The following is a 17,823-nucleotide window of genomic DNA, read 5'->3' on the forward strand; positions in this document are numbered from 1 at the left end:
CTGGACATTGTCTTTCTAACACTTGCCTACTCTTGTGGGTGCCTTGGTATTCTGGTTTTCCTTTATCTCCTGATTTTAGGATTTTATAGAATTCACCAGGAATTCACTCATCTCTTCTTAGTGTTTGAATACTATTTAATTATGTAGACATTTAACTTCATGAAGTCTGTACTTGCTTAAGTACATTATGATTTTAAAAGTGATTTTACAACGTAAAATTTGTTTTAATAGATAGATGAGTATGAAGAAGAGCCAATGTTAAAACCTGGATGTAAAGAGTATTTTTGGTTGTTATGCAAATTAGTGGACAACATACATATAAAGGATGCCAGTCAGGTATGTTCAGAAAAGTACCTATTAATTTTTTTTAATAGATCCAAGTTAAGCACACAGATGTACATTGTTTGACTTGTAAATGTGTTAATCTATAAGTAGCAGGTACTGCCCTAACTTGTCTGTTACACTAGTACCCTTTTCTTCTGCTTTAGTTTTTTCTTATTTTTATTTTCACTTCAACTGTTAAAGTATGTATTTATTTATAAGCACCTTAAGTACTCCTAACAAATCTTAGATTTGTAAAACCTTAATTAGAAGTGAAATATGTAAACACTTAAATTGTGCATGCTAGCATAAACGCAGTGCCAGTATAGACCAGGAGAGGGCGTCTTAACCCTGAAACAGTGGTTCTCCACCTGTGGGGCATGAGTCCCTTAGGGTCATATCAAATACCTTTCATATTAGTTATATTTTGAATCATAATAGTAACAAAATAATTTTATTAGTGGAGGTCAGTATACTATAAGGAACTGTATTGAAGGGTTATAGGGTTAGGAAGGCTGGAGATTCAGGCTGTCCTTATTGTGGGCCCTGTGGGTCAGGTGCACTTAACTCAGAGCCATTTCTCCAGCCCATAAATTTGTATTTTTAAGGCATATATGTATCATTTTTTAGTAGGTGGACTTAAATTCCTGAATGTGTAAAATAAATTTCAACATTTGTAAAATATGTAACAATTCAAAACATATGAAAAAATAAAGTTTCAATTGAATTTATTTTAAGCTAAAAAATAGAAACAAAAAAAAAACCCAAAACCTAAAATAAAAATAACATTTTCTTTTGAACAAATAAGCTCTGATATTAAAAGTGTTCCCTACTACCTCCAGCTACAAATAAATATTGAAAACAAATAAATAAACTTGCCACATAGACTTTCTATTTTCCTCCATATATAAGTTTAGTTAAGCTAGAAATGTATCTTTGTTAATTCTAAATAAGTGAGAATAACATAAAGAGAATCTATTTCAACATTTGGGATGCTTCCTCAACTTCTGCGCACGTACAAGTTAAAGTCTAGCAGTGTGTCCTCCTGAGACCCAGCCTTGGTGCTTGTGCTCTGTGCTGCTTAGTTTTATAAGCAACTTGGGAAAGCCTTTTAATTTGGGGTGTAATTACAAAATTTATATTGATCAAGTTACTTAATTACTACTTTTTAGTAGTAGATAAACTACATAAACAATTTTTAAAAATCAGCCATTACCTGCTTATGTGTGCTAATAAACAAGATTTAATTCTAGTCAAAGTAATTTCCCTTTTAGAATTCTAGGTTTTTAAAACATCATGTTATACTGAGTTGAATTTATGAAGTCTGGTTTTACTTCGTTTCTTCAGTTATAAAATTCAAAGTGGCAGAAATTGGCTGTAATTTTTAGTTTATTAAAGTTTAGGTCAAATGTAGAAATGGAGGTTAGAAGTGGAACAGTGTACTGTACATCACCAGCCTATGTGTAAATTATATTGTGATAAATGTGGTCAAAAAAACCTCTTTTTACTGTTGTACCTTAATTTACTACTGTGGCTATCTTTTTTTTTTTTTTTTTTTGCGTTTTGAGTTCTGAGTTGCCACCACTGTCCAGCTTATCATAATGGTCTTTTAGTGATGCATTTAAATCTATAACTTATGGGAGTTTTGTTTGTTTGTGATACCATGTAGCAGAAGAGATACATTGAGTTTATAGCTTAATTTGTACAAGCCATATATACCAAAATAATTCATATTTTCTAACCTTTGAAATACCAAACATAAAAATACTATATTTTAATTTTGTATTTTCTTTTTGCTTTAAGACAACACTCCTTGATTTAGATGCCTTGGCAAGACATTTGGCTGATTGTATTCGCAGGTAAAATCTGATGCTGAATTAATAATTACATTATTGAACAGAGATAAAAGAATATGTTTATTTTATCTTTGCTTTTTTTTTTTCCCCGTTTGTGTTTCCTTTTTTTAATAGTAGGGAGATCCTTGATCACCTTGATGGTAATATCGAAGATGATGGGCTTTCCGGGCTCTTAAGGCTTGCAACCAGTGTTATTAAACACAAACCACCCTTCAAGTTCTCAAGAGAAGGACAGGTATGTCTTAAAACATGTGTATGAAATACAACTGAAGCTTCTTTTTTACATTGTATGGTTTTTTTGTTTTTTTGTTTTTTTTAATATTTCCAAACAAAGTTTGCTGGAATTTGATGATGGAGTCCGAATAAATTAACATTGAACATAGAAAGCATATTTAGAATGTAAAAACATTTAATTCATGCTCCTTAGGGGAATGTCTGCTTTAATCTTTCCTATATGAAAATGTTTTAAAAAAGAAAAGAAAATGTTCTTACATGTGTTTTCTGTTGTGGACTACGGCCCTCACATAGAAGAGTCAATTAGTGATGATCATTTGGTCTGTACTGGTTTTGCCCCTGCTTTCATATTTGAAAGCATTCCATGAAGTGTGTATCGAGTATTTGCAACTCCTAATTACTACTATGTCATTGGCACTTTGCTCATCTCCCACAGTGAAGAAATTAGTTCTGACTTTGAGAGCTGTTATCTTGAGGTTACTTATTTTGTTATAAACAATAAGCAAAATAATGCCACGACTTACGTGTGTATCTGTGTAGCTAAAATTTGTTTGTTCTAAGACTCTATATAACAAAGCCCACTACCCATATTGTATTTTGTTACCAGTATTTATTTGATTCTTTTTATGTGAGTAGTAGGCTTGGAGGGACTTGAGCCATGTGCCACTTTTAGGTACTTTGTTTTTTTGTTTTTCCCTAGAAATCACCATACTGCCTTTTGTGTTCGCTCTCTTAATACACATTGAAATCAATATTTATTTTGCTGTAGCTGGGTGAGGTAGTGCACTCAGGGAGGCAGAGGCAAGGCAGGTAAGTGTGAGTTTGAGGCCAGCCTGGTCTACAAACAGAGTCCAAGACAGCAAAAACTACACAGAAAAACCCTTTCTCGAAAACCAAAACAAAACAAAACAAAGGTTTTATGCTGTATTCTATTTTCTCAACGCCCTCTTAACGTTTTCCCACCATTCCCTTCTATGGGAATTATAGATGTATAAATGTGTTGTTGAAATGTTATGTAAAGTTTTACCCAATAATATAAACACACTAAGTTGATTTTTATTTATAACATTGTGCAGAAAAGTACAAAAGAAAACAAATTAGCTATTACAGGAAGGATCTCTTCATGCTGACTACCTCCCCCTCACCGAGGTTATTTTGTTTGATTTTGAGACAAGGTTTTATGAAGCCTAAGCTGGTCTTGAGCATGATTGATTTGGAACCAAGGCTGGCCTTGAGTTCTAGTCCTCTTGCCTTGGGAATATGGGTAGTCGTCTACATTTTGTTAGTGTGTTCCTGTGAATGTATACGGGCACATTTACGGTAAGGCATATGTGTGATGGTGAGCGAACACCTTTAATCCCCACACTCAGGAGTAGAGACAGGTGGATCTTTAGGACTTCAAGGTCATCCTGATCTACCTAGAGGGACAGACCTGTTTCAATAAACAGACAACAAAATAAATTCTCTCAGGTTTGAGTAAGTTCTTTGTTTGGGAAGTTTACTGAAATTGCCTTAATTTTACTATTAAATGAGTGTGTTAATATATCTCTTTTGTTTAGTTACCTACTTTCTTGGTAGGCTCAGAAAAAAAGAAAACAAAAATGTTCATTTAATTATTTAGTGGCTCAGCATTTCTGGCAAATAATTTCATCACAGGCTTTAAGTATATGGTGGGAGGTGGAGCACTGGAGAGAGGGCTCAGAGGTTAAGAACAGTGGCTGTTCTCCCAAAGGTTCTGAGTTCATTTACCAGCGACCATATGGCGGCTCACAACCATCTATAATGAGGTCTAGTGCCCTCTTCTGGCCTGCTGGTATTACATACATACAGAACACTGTATACGTAATAAATAAATAAATAAATAAATAAATAAATAAATAAATCTTTTTTTGAGTATACTTTTTCAAAATCAGTATAGCAAGAGAGCTCATTTTCTTTTTACATTTAAGCTGACTGCCAAACGGAGTTTATTGTTAAGGTTTTTATTAGTCAATTCAACTTGCTTATGAAATGTTTGTTTGCCAGTGCAGGTAAACATGCTGCTTTGTTTCTTCATGACCGTAATCTCACTTCTGAATCCTAAAATAGATAAAATCATATCATCTTTGGATCATTTATATGAAATTAAACTCAAATTACTTTGCATATTTTTTAGCCAATCTCTTTTTTTCTTTGCAAATTTGGAAAGTATGATTTATATTGTTTGTTGGTAGTAAGACATAAGAAGAAAGCATCCCAGTAGCAAACTTTTTTTTTTTTAAGTGTTTTGTGTTTTGATTCCTATGTGCTGAGTTCCCAATACCACCCCAGGTGTAGTGATTCATTAGGACTCACAGGACTCAATGGACTCATGGCTAGTTTTTGTTATAGTGGCATTGAACATGGTTAATTCTCTCAGTGCTTAATGTGACAAAGTATAATGTCCTATATTTCCTGTTACTTAAATTCAAGATTTCTAAAAGGAAAACATATTTCATGTGAACTACATGCAGTTAGGTACAGTGAGCCATTTCTCTCTCTTAAGGAAAGAAAGTCTGATATTCATGTAGGGAGCTATTTACAAGTCATGTTTCAGACTGCAGCCAAATGTCAGTCTTACTAACGAGTGATGGTGTTTGAATCTTAATCTAGTCCACTATCCTATGAGGTATGGTGAAGAACAAAGGAAAAATAATTAGAAAGCAGTAAGTGAACATGCCAGTTAATAGTTGCTTCCAGTGAGGATGGGCCTTCACCCATGTCTGTGGGATCCAATCCCAGGCAGAGGCGGGGGATCTCTGAGTTCAAGGCCAGCCTGGTTTGCAGAGTGAGTTCCAGTACAGCCATGGTTGCACAGAGAATCCCTGTCTTGGAAAAACCAAGCATGGGGAAGGGAGGAAGGGAGAGACATTGGAGAGAGGAGGGGGGGGGTTGTGTGGAGAGAGGGAGGGGGAACGGGACATGAAATTGGGAAAACACCTGTTGCAAGATGAGTAAACATTAGGTGGGTAGAGTAGAGAGGGACATAAGGGGTAGACATAGTCACAATACAGCTGTGCAGTTATGGAGTTCTCAGTCAGTGAGTTAAAAACGTTTTTTAGAAGGAAAAGTGGAAAAGATGAACTGGGTAAGCTCATCTGCCTACGCTCATGCTCTGGGTTGTGCCTCACATTCTTCCAAGCAACTCTGTTTCTAATTGTGCTTAAGTCTGTATTAAAATGTGTGTAATGAAATCTTCATCTCTGCTTTATAATCAAAAAGGTATTACACAGATTCAATTTGGGAGTAAAGTCTGTTGTAAATAAGGATCTGAAATTTTGGGTCTGTCTTATGGTAAATCTTAAGCAGGTAGTGGGAAAATGGTTCACAGCTTCTACCCTAACTGATGTCTGCCACTAGTGAAGTTTTTCTTGTTCTTCGTCTACTTGTTCTTCTTCTTCTTCTTGTTCTTCTCCTCTTCCTCCTTCCTTCTTCCTCCTCCTCCTTTTCTTTTTCTTCTTCTTCCTCCTCCTTCCTTCTTTCTCTTCCTTCTTTTTCCTCCTTTTCCTCCTCCTTTTTTCTCCTCCTCCTCTTCCTCTTCTTCCTCCTTCTTCCTTATTTTTCCTTCTTCTTCTTCTTTCTTTCTTCTTTCTTCTTCGTCAGAGTTTCTCTGTGTAGCCTTGTCTGTCCTTTAACTCGCGCTGTAGACCAGGTTGGCCCTGAACTCACAGAGATCTGGCTGCCTCTGCCTCTGCCTCCCGTGTGCTGGAATTAAAGACGTGCGCCACCACCACTGCCTGGCTACTAGTGAAGTTCTTAATGCTTGTGCTTTGTACTGTGGACTTTGAAGCATGACTGGCACTCACTGGCATGAGGTGCTGCTGTTCTTACTGGTAACCAGATGGACTTGGCAAATAAGGAATAACGGGGCCTGGATAGAATATCTTGGTAATTTACAAAAGACAATAATAATGCTGTGCATGAAGAATCTATAAGGGTAGGTGGGAAATTTGAAGAGGGGAAAAGTAAAAGCTAGGTCCCTTCTATACCATTTTCTTTGGAAAAAAAAAAAAGAACAGTCACATGATTTATGATACTACTGTAAACCTTTGGCTAATTATTTTAGTAAATTGTAAGTTAGTCCATTGTCCAGTTTATTTTGTATGTTAACTATATTTGGAATATAATTGATATCCAAGTTTAGATAACATGCTTGCTTTCTTCTTACCTCCTAGGAATTTCTAAGAGATATCTTCAATCTTCTGTTTTTGTTGCCCAGTCTAAAGGACCGACGGCAGCCCAAGTGCAAGTCACACTCCTCACGAGCTGCCGCTTATGACTTACTAGTAGAGATGGTGAAAGGGTCTGTTGAGAACTACAGGCTAATGCACAACTGGGTTATGGCACAGCACATGCAGTGTAAGCACTCTTTCCTTGATCCTTATTAATTGAACTCAGTGAAAAGTTAAAGGAGGGGGCTGGAGAGATGGCTCAGAGGTTAAGAGCACGGCTTGCTCTTCCTAAGGTCCTGAGTTCAATTCCCAGCAACCACATGGTGGCTCACAACCATCTATAATGAGATCTGGTGCCCTCCTTTCGTGTATATGCTGGCAAAACACTGTATACTTAATAAATAAATCTTTAAAAAAAAAAAAAGGTTAAAGGAAGAACCCACTTTAATATACTTTTTCACATACATTGTTAGTAGAATATTCAGCATTTGTCTTTAATAGAAAAATGTAGGAAACCTTTAGATATTTTAAAAATTGAGGTTTCTTTCCATAAAGTTAGCCAATACCAAGTAAAATAAAGCCATGATGTATCTGAATTTTTAGGATTAATATGCTTTAAAATGTTTTTAATATATTTTAAATTATAATCTATACATATTAATTAGGCAATCAATGGAGGTAGTAGCTGCCAATCAAAGCAAGATATGTTTAAGTTTGTTTGGGGGCATCTTCTCCTCCCTCTTTTCTCAGCAGCCCATGCACCTTATAAATGGGACTACTGGCCTCATGAAGATGTGCGGGCAGAATGCCGATTTGTTGGCCTGACTAATCTTGGAGCTACTTGCTATCTGGCTTCCACTATTCAACAGCTTTATATGATACCTGAGGCAAGGCAAGCTGTCTTCACTGCTAAGGTAGAGTTTTCAAAGTGTAAACCAAATTTTAAATATTTATTTAGTTAGTGTATTTGATATATAAATATCAAATGTAATAATATATTGCTTATTGCCAAAAACATGAAAAATGTAGTTTTTGTTATATCCTGACTAACTATTTAGTGGATTTTAGTTTTGTTTACATTTATTTGGAGGTTCCTTATGTGGTATAATTTAATTTTCAAAGGACAACATCATTTGTTTAGTGTGCATAGCTGATATTGTATTTCAGGAAAAATAAATACAGCTTTAATCATGTAGAGTAATCAAGTAGAGTAATATTTGAGTTTCTTACTTAAAGTAAATGAGCCTATAAGTAACATCTTCACAGTTGCATGTTGTTTGTTTTTGCCATTTGGTTTCTTTTTTTTAACCTTATTTAACTGTCTTTGTTTTTTAAGTTTTTTATAATTTCTTGACGAAAGGCCTCTTATGCTTTTTTTGCTTTCTCTTTTTTTCTGTAATATGCTGTAGACCTTGTTTGAATCCTTTAATTTGTTTTAGTTGCTTTTTTAGTTTTTGAATTTATATTATACTCAAATAAGTTTAGGTTTTTGTTTTTCATTATGTTGGATTTAAAACTTTAGTGTTTTGATGATAACTGATGATTGTGTTGGATTTCAAACTGCAGTGTTTTGATGATAACTGAAAATAGTTCCATAATGACTGTGTTTATTTATAGAAAGTCTGGAAACTAAAATGAGTGGACTCATCTGTATTGTTGTTGGTTTTGGTCTTTTCTGGTTTTGGGGTTTTTTTTTTGTTTTGTTTTTTGTTTTTTTTGTTTTTGTTTTTTTTGAGATGGTCTGCTTATGTAACCCTGGCTGGCTTGGAACTAGTTTTGTAGGCCAGGCTGGTTTTGAGCTCACAGATTCTCTGGCTCATGAGTACTGGGATCAAAGGCATGGGCCACCACCACCAGGCTTGTATTTTTTCTTTTATAAAACCAGTTGCACGGCGAGGTGGCTCACACTTTTAATCTCAGTACTTGGGAGGCAGAGATAGGTCAATCGATGTGAGTTCGAGGCCAGCCTGGTCTACAAAATAAGTCCAGAATATTCTAGACTAAACAGAGAAACCCTGTCTCAAAAAACCAAACCAAACCAAAACATCAACAAACAATAGTTATCAAAGTGTCCTTTTTTCAGTGATTTTTAGCTCCCTTCTAGATAGTGACTTGTTTATACTTTTTGGTGCTTCGTGTTCATGCTTTGGAATACCTTAAATTTTTAACATTATCAATAAATAACATCAATGGAAGAAAAAAACAGGAAGATGGGCTTATTTTGATGAGATCTTCTACGTAACATTTGCAGAAATAGCTAACACTTTCCGTTATTTGAAGGGACAAGTGCTCAGTTCCCAGCACCCATATCAGGCTAAATTATAGCCATCTGTAATTCCAGCTCCAAGGGATCCAATACCTACTTCTGGCCCCCACAGGCACGTGTGTTCACCCCATGCGCGCGCTCGCTTGCTTGCTCGCTCTCTCTCTCTCTCTCTCTCTCTCTCTCTCTCTCTCTCTCTCTCACACACACACACACACACACACACACACACACACACCAGAATCAAAAATGACATAAATCTTTCTTAAATTGAATTTTGACCTATTAAGCTCAGCCACTAGGGAGGCTGACATGGGCAGGTCTCTGAGTTTGGACTCAGCCTAGTATACATGGTGAGTTCTAGAACAGCCATGGCTATGGGGGAGGGGGAAAGGGGAAAAGGAAGGGGGAGGGGGAGAGAGGGGGATGTTTCAAAATAGAAAACACTGATTTATTTCATCATTATGAAAAGTTCTCTTGTGTCCTGGGCTGGCTCGGACTCACTGTATAGTTGAGGATAAATTGAACTGCTCTTACCTCCCAGGTTCTGGAATTGCTTTCTGCATATATTAGATATGTTATATTTTATAAGTTTACATTTTAAACAATTTCTCATAATCTCATAAGATAATCAGGCCTGTCTTTGAAAGTATATATACTATAGGTGGGGTTTTTTGTTTTGTTTTTTGCCAATATGTTAATCCTTTTATTCAAACCTGTCATACAATTTTAATGTATGCTGGACAGATTTTTCTCTTTTAATCCTTACTTTGTAACCTTAACAAGCTCTTAAACAGCAAAATTATCGATTTTATTTCTCACAAGATTGGCACAAATCTCTGATGTATCATTCTGAACAAATGGTAGAGTTTTAATATGCCATGACACTCTCAGGAGCTTCAGAACTAGCTAATTTGTAATGGTAGTAATTCCTACCTTACAGGGTTAGTGTAATACTAGAATTGAAATCTAGTTTCATCTGCTCAGTGTTTGACATGTGTTTGGATCTTTCCTAAAAGGCCTGTATTCAGAACTAACTCTTAACCCCAGCATGATGGCACACACTGTAAATCCACCACTTGAGAAGTAGGGGAGGAGGATTTCAAGGGTTAGGCTGTTTCAGTCAGTGCTCTATTAATATGAAGAGACACCATTACCAACTCAGCTTTTATAAACGTAAGCATTTAATTGGAGCTTGCTTAACATTTCAGAGATTTATTTCATTATCCTCAAGGCAGGGAGCTTAGTGGCACCCAGGCAAACCTAGTAGTTAAGAGAGTTACACATCTGAATCCGCAAGGCAGTAGGAATAGAGAGCCATTGGTCCTGGCTTGGGCTTTTGAAACCCTTCAGGACACACTTCCACCAGCAAATTTGAACCTCCCAGTTTTTTTTTTTTAAGTCGTGCCACTGCCTGAGCACCTATATGACCCTATGGGGGACAGCCTTACTCAAACCACCACACAATCATAAGCAACTGGAGACCTTGTCTGTCTTATAAGGGAAGGATGACTTGGTGCGGCAAAGCACTTGGCCAGGGAAGCCACAAGATTCTGAATCTGACCCCCAGCAGCCATGTAAAAAGCCAAGTATCAAGCCTGCTGTGGTGGTGCACACCTGTAATCCCAGCACTCCGTAGGCAGAGGCAGGGATCTCTGTGAGTTCAAGGCCAGCCTGGTCTACAGAGTGAGTCCAGTAGAGCCAGGGCTACACACAGAGAAGCCCTGTTTTGAAAACAAATAAAGAAACAAAAAACAACAATACAGAAAAAGGATCCTCTTTATATTCAATTTCTCATAATAATGGCTGTCACTGGATGATTTTCTAAGATATAATGGTAAATGAATGAGTGAGCTGTGAGGTGTTTTCTTGGGTACAGCTGAAAGGATGACGGGGTGAGGTAGTCAGCATAGTGTGCGTCTGCTAGGATGGTCTGCTTGCCACCGTTAGTGTGTTGACCAAGTTTTCTCTTGACTTTCAGTATTCGGAAGATATGAAGCACAAAACCACTCTCTTGGAACTTCAAAAAATGTTTACATATTTAATGGTATGTTTGAAAAATGTGGATAAAAAGTAATGATTATTCTTTAACAAAACCTAAAAACCTTAAATTTTGTACTGGTTTTGTTAAGACTTGTTTTCAAATTGAATTTTTTTTCCTTTTCTTTCTTTCTTTCTTTCTTTCTTTTTTCTTTTTTTAAGTTACCTCTTGTTTTTTTTTCTTTTTTCTTTCTTTTTTTTTATTTAAATAATTTTTTTCAGATTACATCTCAATTATTATCCCCTCACTTGTATCTTTCTGTTCCCCTTCCTCCTGCTTTCACCCTATTTCCCTCCCCTAGGTCTGTGACAGAAGGGGACCTCCTCCCCACCATGTGACCACAGCATATCCGATCTCATCTGGATAGCCTGCTTCCCTTCCACTGAGTGCCACCAGGCCTCCCTCCCCACCAAGAGGAAGTGGCCAAATAGGGGGCACCCGAGTTCACGTCAGAGTCATTCCCCGCTCTCCACACACCTGTGGAGACTGCGCTGTCCATTGATTAGATCTGAATAGGGAGTGTAGGTTTACTGCGTGCACTGTCCTTGGTTGGTACAGTAGTTTGAGCAGACCCTCTGTGTCCAGATGCTCCTGCTTTTTCTAAAGACTTTTAGCAATCACATCCGAGTTGCTTTTGTCCTGTTAACTTGTCGTTCGTTTCTAGTCTTTTTCTTATCATTGGTTGTCTTAGTTATGGTTTCTATGTTACAGTGAAACCCCCATGACTACAAACAACGTGGGGAGGAAAAGATCTATTTAGCTTACACTTCCACATTGCTGTTCATTATCAAAGGAAGTCAGGGCAGGAACTCAAACAGTGCAGCAGCCTAGAGGCAAGAGCTGATGCAGACCATGGAGGCTTGCTGCTCACTGGCTTACTTTTCATGACTTGCTCAGCCTGCTTTCTTAAAGAGCCCAGGACCATCAGCGGGGTGGTCCCACCCTGATGTACAGGGTCCTCCTGCATCAATCACTAATTAAGAAAGTGCCCTGGCTGGGCATGGTGGCACACACCTTTAATCCCAGCACTCGGGAGGCAGAGGCAGGAGGATCGCTGTGAGTTCGAGGCCAGCCTGGACTACAAAGCGAGTCTAGGACAGCCAAGGATACACAGAGAAACCCTGTCTCGAAAAACCAAAAAAAACAAAAAGAAGAAGAAAAAGAAAGAAAGTGCCCTGCAGGTTTGCATACAGCCAGATTTTACGGAGGCATTTTCTCAATTGAGGCCCCCCCTCTCAGAGGAGTTTAGGTGTGTCAAGTTGACATAAAACTAGCCAACACAATGGTTTACCTCTTTTATGCCAGCTTTCTTACTGGTCTTCTCTGTCCCTCTTAAGTCTTATCTCCACAGGTATAAAAGTAATGGATATGCTTCACTTAAAACTGTTTAGTTTTTCTTATAAGTATGTTGAGTTTTGCTCCTAGCACTCCCATCAGTCATTTCACAGCTTGTAGATGCAGTTCTGGCTTCCTTAGATATACACATGGTACGTGCGCACACACATACAGTTTAAAATACAAATATTTTTAATAGTAGTTATTTTAAGTCACTTTTGAGATTGTAATATAATTTAACTACATTTCTCCCTTCCCTTTTCTCCCTCTAAACCCTTCCATATATCCATCCCTGTTCTCTTTCTAAAATGTGTCCTTTTTTTTTTTTTAAAAGAAACCAATTGTTATTACGTGCATATATGTGTATATCTATACATATACATTCCTAAATATTAGTACATACAGTATCTATATATTTTCAGGGCTGACCACTTAGCATATACACTGATGGTAGAACCTGCTTTAAACATTGGGTGTTTGTTAGGGGTAGTATTAAGGGTCTTACTCATGCCGCCTCCCCAGCTTTGCCCTGTCCACCGTAAGCCCATTGCCTAGCTGCTTTTCCACTTGTTTGGTTATTAATCTATCCCTCCTGCCTTTACCACTCTTCCTTCAGGACGTCTTTTCGTTTTCTTCTTATTGTTTAACCAACTAGAGATCTTAGATTCAATAAAATATTTCTCAATTTTCCATGTTTCTCTTCTACCTCTGAGACAAAGTTTTACCTGTTATAATCTTCAGGAGAGATAATGTCATAAGTATTCCTGTATTTTAAGACTGGATATATGTGTTTCTTTTCTTTTTTTCAAACAAAATAGAAAATACATTTGTTTGATGCTGAATTTTAATGTTTTGTTTTGGGGATACAGTGTTGCCTTGTACTTAAAATACTGTCCCAGCAGGGTGCAGTTGTATACGCCTGTAATCCCAGCACTCAAGGAGGAGAGGCAGGCAGATCTCTGTGAGTTCAAAGCCAACCTGGTGTACAGAGCTAAACAGAGAAATCCTGTCTCTGGGGTGGGGGCAGGGAAGCAAAAAATAAAATCCTGTCCCAGCTATATGAATGTTGGTAATATAGGCACCTCACTACTATGCCCTGGTTTTTAAATTTTCCTTTTAAGAGAGATAGGACACGTTTGAAGTGACAAAACCAGACGCTGCCTCACCCCCACAAATAAGGTTTCCTTGTAGAGCCTTGGCTATCTTGGAACTCACTCTGTAGACTAGGTTGACTTAGCACTCAATAGCACTCCTGCCTCTGCCGCCCTCGTGCTGGGATCAAATGGAATGCACTGCCCCGCCCAGTTCTAATCTGAGGTGCTTTAAATAACATTTCTTAAAGTTCAGTCTACATAAAACATAATCAGCTTGCAAAAGTTTATGTTATCCTTTAAAATTAAAGTCTGAGAGTTCTTTGAGTTGCAATAGTAATTTCATTAGGTGAACTTAAGATCTCAGTATTAGGACCATCACACTGAAAACACCATTCAGCTCAGACAAATGAAGTGAAGGGATGTCTGGAAAGCCCTCTTCAGCTGGGTCTTGTGGAGTATGCTTCTTCAGTCCTAACATGTGCGGCTCTGAAACAGAAGTGCAGGCTGCAGGAAACCTAGTGGTGGTGGTGGCGGGGCACCCTTCATATGCTTATCACCTGCATTGCTGTTTTGAGTTTTGTTCTTACCTTATTTTGTGTGAGGGCAGAGGTAGGTGTGTGTGTGTGTGTGTGTGTGTACACACGCACCCACACACACATTTATGGTTTTCGATAGTTTGGTTCTGTGTACCCAGGAGGTTCTGATTCTGTATATCCAAAGCTAACCTTGGATTTGTGATGATCCTGCCTCAACCGTCCAGGTAGTGGCATCATGGTATGTTCTACTCTGTGTGAATTTTTTGTTGTTCATTCAAGAATTTTGTTTTGGCAACTTCTTACTTGATATTTCTTCCTCCTGCCCCTTTTCTCTTGCAGGAGAGTGAGTGCAAAGCATATAACCCTAGACCTTTTTGTAAAACTTACACAATGGATAAGCAGCCTCTTAATACCGGGGAGCAGAAGGATATGACGGAGTTCTTTACAGACCTGATAACTAAAGTTGAAGAGATGTCTCCAGAGCTGGTTAGTACCAGAATATGGAAACATTTGCTTGAGATTTATACAGATTTAAATTTTAATCACTGACTTTGATTTGTTTTATACTAAAGAAAAATACCGTCAAAAGCCTGTTTGGAGGTGTAATTACAAACAATGTTGTATCCTTGGTAAGTACATCTGTTGTTGCTTTATAGGTTTTTTGGGGGGGGGGCTTATAATAAATTGCTAATTTTCACTTTTTGATTCATCCAGGATTGTGAACATGTTAGTCAGACTGCTGAAGAGTTTTATACTGTGAGGTGCCAGGTGGCAGATATGAAGAATATTTATGTGAGTGATACCGTACATAATCTGAGGTTGTTTATTCTTTACATACACACACATGCGCGCACGCTGTTTTCATGTATTTTCTTTCATGTTTTTGCTACTTAGTATTAAAGATAGCCCATATAACTGGCTAATTCCCAGTCAAAATGTCGATATCTTTTTAACGCATGAGAAAACAATTTAATTTGAATTTGCTTTTCGTAAAAAAATGAAATTTAAGGGCCCTAGAGATGGCTCAGAGGTTAAGAGCACTGTCTGCTCTTTCAGAGGTCCTGAGTTCAATTCCCAGCAGCCACATGGTGGCTCACAACCATCTATAATGTGATCTGATGCCCCCTTCTGGTGCTCAGGTGTACACTGTATACATAATAAATAAATAAATATTTTTAAATAATTATATTGATATTCCTTTGTACATTCTGACCATATTGCATGTTATATGTCATGTCAACTTCCAAATGTGGGTTTATATGCAGGAATCTCTTGATGAAGTCACTATTAAAGACACCTTAGAAGGGGACAATATGTACACTTGCTCTCATTGTGGAAAGAAAGTCCGAGCTGAAAAAAGGTATGCTTTTTGAAGTATAATTGCTACTATATTAATAAACTACTTAGTGGAATTAAAAGAAAAACTAAAGCTAGGATAAGCCAATACTGGCCTTTCATGACAACTGTGTGTAAATGTGAAAAATAGTAAAATAGAGGGATTCAGGTAATACTAGCTAAATATCACTCAGTAACATTTATTATTCGGTGAACTTTAACACATACAGTAGGGTAGAAAGTGAGACTCTCTAAACTTTACAGAAGTCTGGTTTTCTTAGGATAGACACATGAGAGATAAAAAGACTAAGTATTTGTGTCCATCTACACTGACTCAGAGCGCCCTGCCACACATACACGCACAAGAAAAATAGGGGCTGGAGAGATAGCTCTGTAGATGATAGTGTTTTTTCTTCTTCAGGAGACTGAGTTCATTTCCTTGTACCCACACCCCATGGCTCATAACTACCTATGTGTTACCGTGGCTGAGTGATCTCAGTGTTTAGGAAGCTGAGGTGGTCAGATCTCTGTGAGTTTGAGACCCAGCCTTGTCTACATACTGAGTTCCAGGACACCCAGGGCTAGATACTCAGACCCTGTCTCAAAACAAACAAAACAAACCCAAAAATGTAATTTCATCTTCAGTTTATCCAAGGCCCTTCTGGCCCTCTGAATACCTCCACATATGGCTTGCCTATAGACAGTCACACTGATATACATATAGATAACATGAACCTTAAATTAAATCTAAGGCTAGCCTGGTCCACAGAATGAGTTCTAGATCAGCTAAGGCTAAACACAGAAACCTCTCTTGGAAAAACACATACAGAAAAACCATAATAAAACTCAACTGCCTTTATCAAGTTATATAATTTTATAGTCTTTCACTTTTATGTATTTCTAGTCCTTTATAATTCACAATTTATATTAATTTGTATTTGTATGATGTGAGTGTACATGCGTGTAGTAATATACATGTGTATGTGGAAACCAGAGGTCAGTGTTGGGTATTTCCATCCTGTTTGTTTGTTTGTTTGTTTTTTAAGACAAGGTCTCTTACTGAACATGGATCCTCCTTTTTCTTTCGCCCCAGTGCTGGGGTTATAGGCACATGCCACTGCACTAGGCTTTTGTGTGAATGTTAGGCATCTGAACTCAGTGTTTCACGTTCCATAGCAGGTGCCTCACCAACCGTGCAATCTTCCTAGCCCTTTCCTTGACTGTTCAAATGCTAGAGGGGCCAATAAAATGGATCAGCAGATAAAAGTATGGTGCAAGCCTAAAGACCTGGGTTCACCCACTAAACCCACATAAGAACTCTGAATGTGGTGGTGTGTGCATCTCTCATCTCAGCACTCCTGACACAAGATAGGAGGTTGAGGCAAATCACTTGGTAGCTTACAGGCCATCTGTTATCATACACAGTGCAGCAGAAACAAGAGGCCATGCCTCAGCAGAGTGAGAGGAGAAAACAGACTCCTGAAAGTTGTCTCCTGATTTTCACATACATGTACATACATAAGAGTACAAATAAATATATTTTTAAGAGCTTTTAAAACTGAGCTGGGAAGCTAGCTCAAAGAGTACAAATATTTGCTGTGTAAGCAAGGGCACCTAAGTTTGGACTTTGAGCACCCATGTGAAAACCAGCATGGGCATGGGCGTCTCCTGCCTTAGTGCTGTAGAGCTAAAAGAGGAAGATGCCAACAGTGAAAATGGCAAGTTCTAGGTTCATTGAAAGACCTTTTCTTTAACAAAACAAAACAAAAAGGTAAAATGCCGCTAAGATGACTCAGTGAGTGAAGGCAGTTTTTGCCAAGACCTGCGACCTATGTTTGATGATTGGAAGGACACACATTGTGAAAAGAGGACCAGCTTCTGCAGATGGTCCTCTGACCTGATCCGTGGCACATGCTTTCCTCCTACACACAGACACAAGAGTTACACATATATACGCACACAGTCATAAAAGTGAGTAAAATATTTTAACTACTAAAGAAATAAAATGAAGAACAATAGATGACTCCTAACATAACCAACTCAATGGGTAAGTGCACACCCCCACACCTCAGTCACACACACTACAACATTTTGGGGCTTAGAATCACTAGTTTTAGTTGATTATTCAGGTAGGTATAGCACAACTATAAATAGAGCTAAGGTATATTTAAAATAAGGTATTTAACAAATTTTTATCTTCCCCTACCTCTCAGGGCTTGTTTTAAGAAATTACCTCGTATTCTGAGTTTCAATACTATGAGATATACATTTAATATGGTCACAATGATGAAAGAGAAAGTGAATACACACTTTTCCTTCCCTTTACGTTTGGATATGACACCCTATACAGAAGATTTCCTAATGGGGAAGAATGACAGGAAAGAAGGTAAATTTGTTTTTCTCAGTTCTCTGTTTAAATCTCTGTTAATAAGGAAATGGGATGGAGGGACAAAAGTTAATGGCAATTACATGGGTCACACAATTAAATAAAATCTTAGAAAAGAATTTTTTATTAAAATGTATTTTTAATATGTATATGCTTAGCCTCACAAAATGGGAAATGAAAAATATAAACAAAGAGTTGTTTCTGTGCTCTGTGCACCACATACATACAATAC

The 17,823-nt window shown here is 37.6% G+C and overlaps 1 protein-coding gene across 7 annotated transcripts in view; it reads left to right on the forward strand.

The window, feature by feature from the left end:
• Nucleotides 1-17,823, forward strand: part of USP34 (ubiquitin specific peptidase 34) — a 176,598-nt gene that overhangs the window by 108,065 nt on the left and 50,710 nt on the right. For 4 of the 7 annotated variants that reach the window (XM_084798362.1, XM_084798363.1, XM_084798358.1 and 1 more), the window contains exons 38-48: nucleotides 232-336; nucleotides 2,125-2,180; nucleotides 2,292-2,412; nucleotides 6,605-6,788; nucleotides 7,352-7,515; nucleotides 10,846-10,911; nucleotides 14,210-14,356; nucleotides 14,443-14,499; nucleotides 14,585-14,662; nucleotides 15,136-15,230; nucleotides 17,419-17,591. In XM_084798362.1, coding sequence (XP_084654488.1) covers nucleotides 232-336; nucleotides 2,125-2,180; nucleotides 2,292-2,412; nucleotides 6,605-6,788; nucleotides 7,352-7,515; nucleotides 10,846-10,911; nucleotides 14,210-14,356; nucleotides 14,443-14,499; nucleotides 14,585-14,662; nucleotides 15,136-15,230; nucleotides 17,419-17,591 — 1,246 coding nt within the window. The remainder of the gene's footprint in view (nucleotides 1-231; nucleotides 337-2,124; nucleotides 2,181-2,291; nucleotides 2,413-6,604; nucleotides 6,789-7,351; nucleotides 7,516-10,845; nucleotides 10,912-14,209; nucleotides 14,357-14,442; nucleotides 14,500-14,584; nucleotides 14,663-15,135; nucleotides 15,231-17,418; nucleotides 17,592-17,823) is intronic. The other 3 variants (XM_084798364.1, XM_084798359.1, XM_084798360.1) reach the window with 2 other exon arrangements.

Source organism: Acomys minous (genome assembly GCF_964271855.1).
Source record: "Acomys minous genome assembly, chromosome: 10".
In the NCBI taxonomy this organism is placed as follows: Eukaryota; Metazoa; Chordata; class Mammalia; order Rodentia; family Muridae; genus Acomys; species Acomys minous.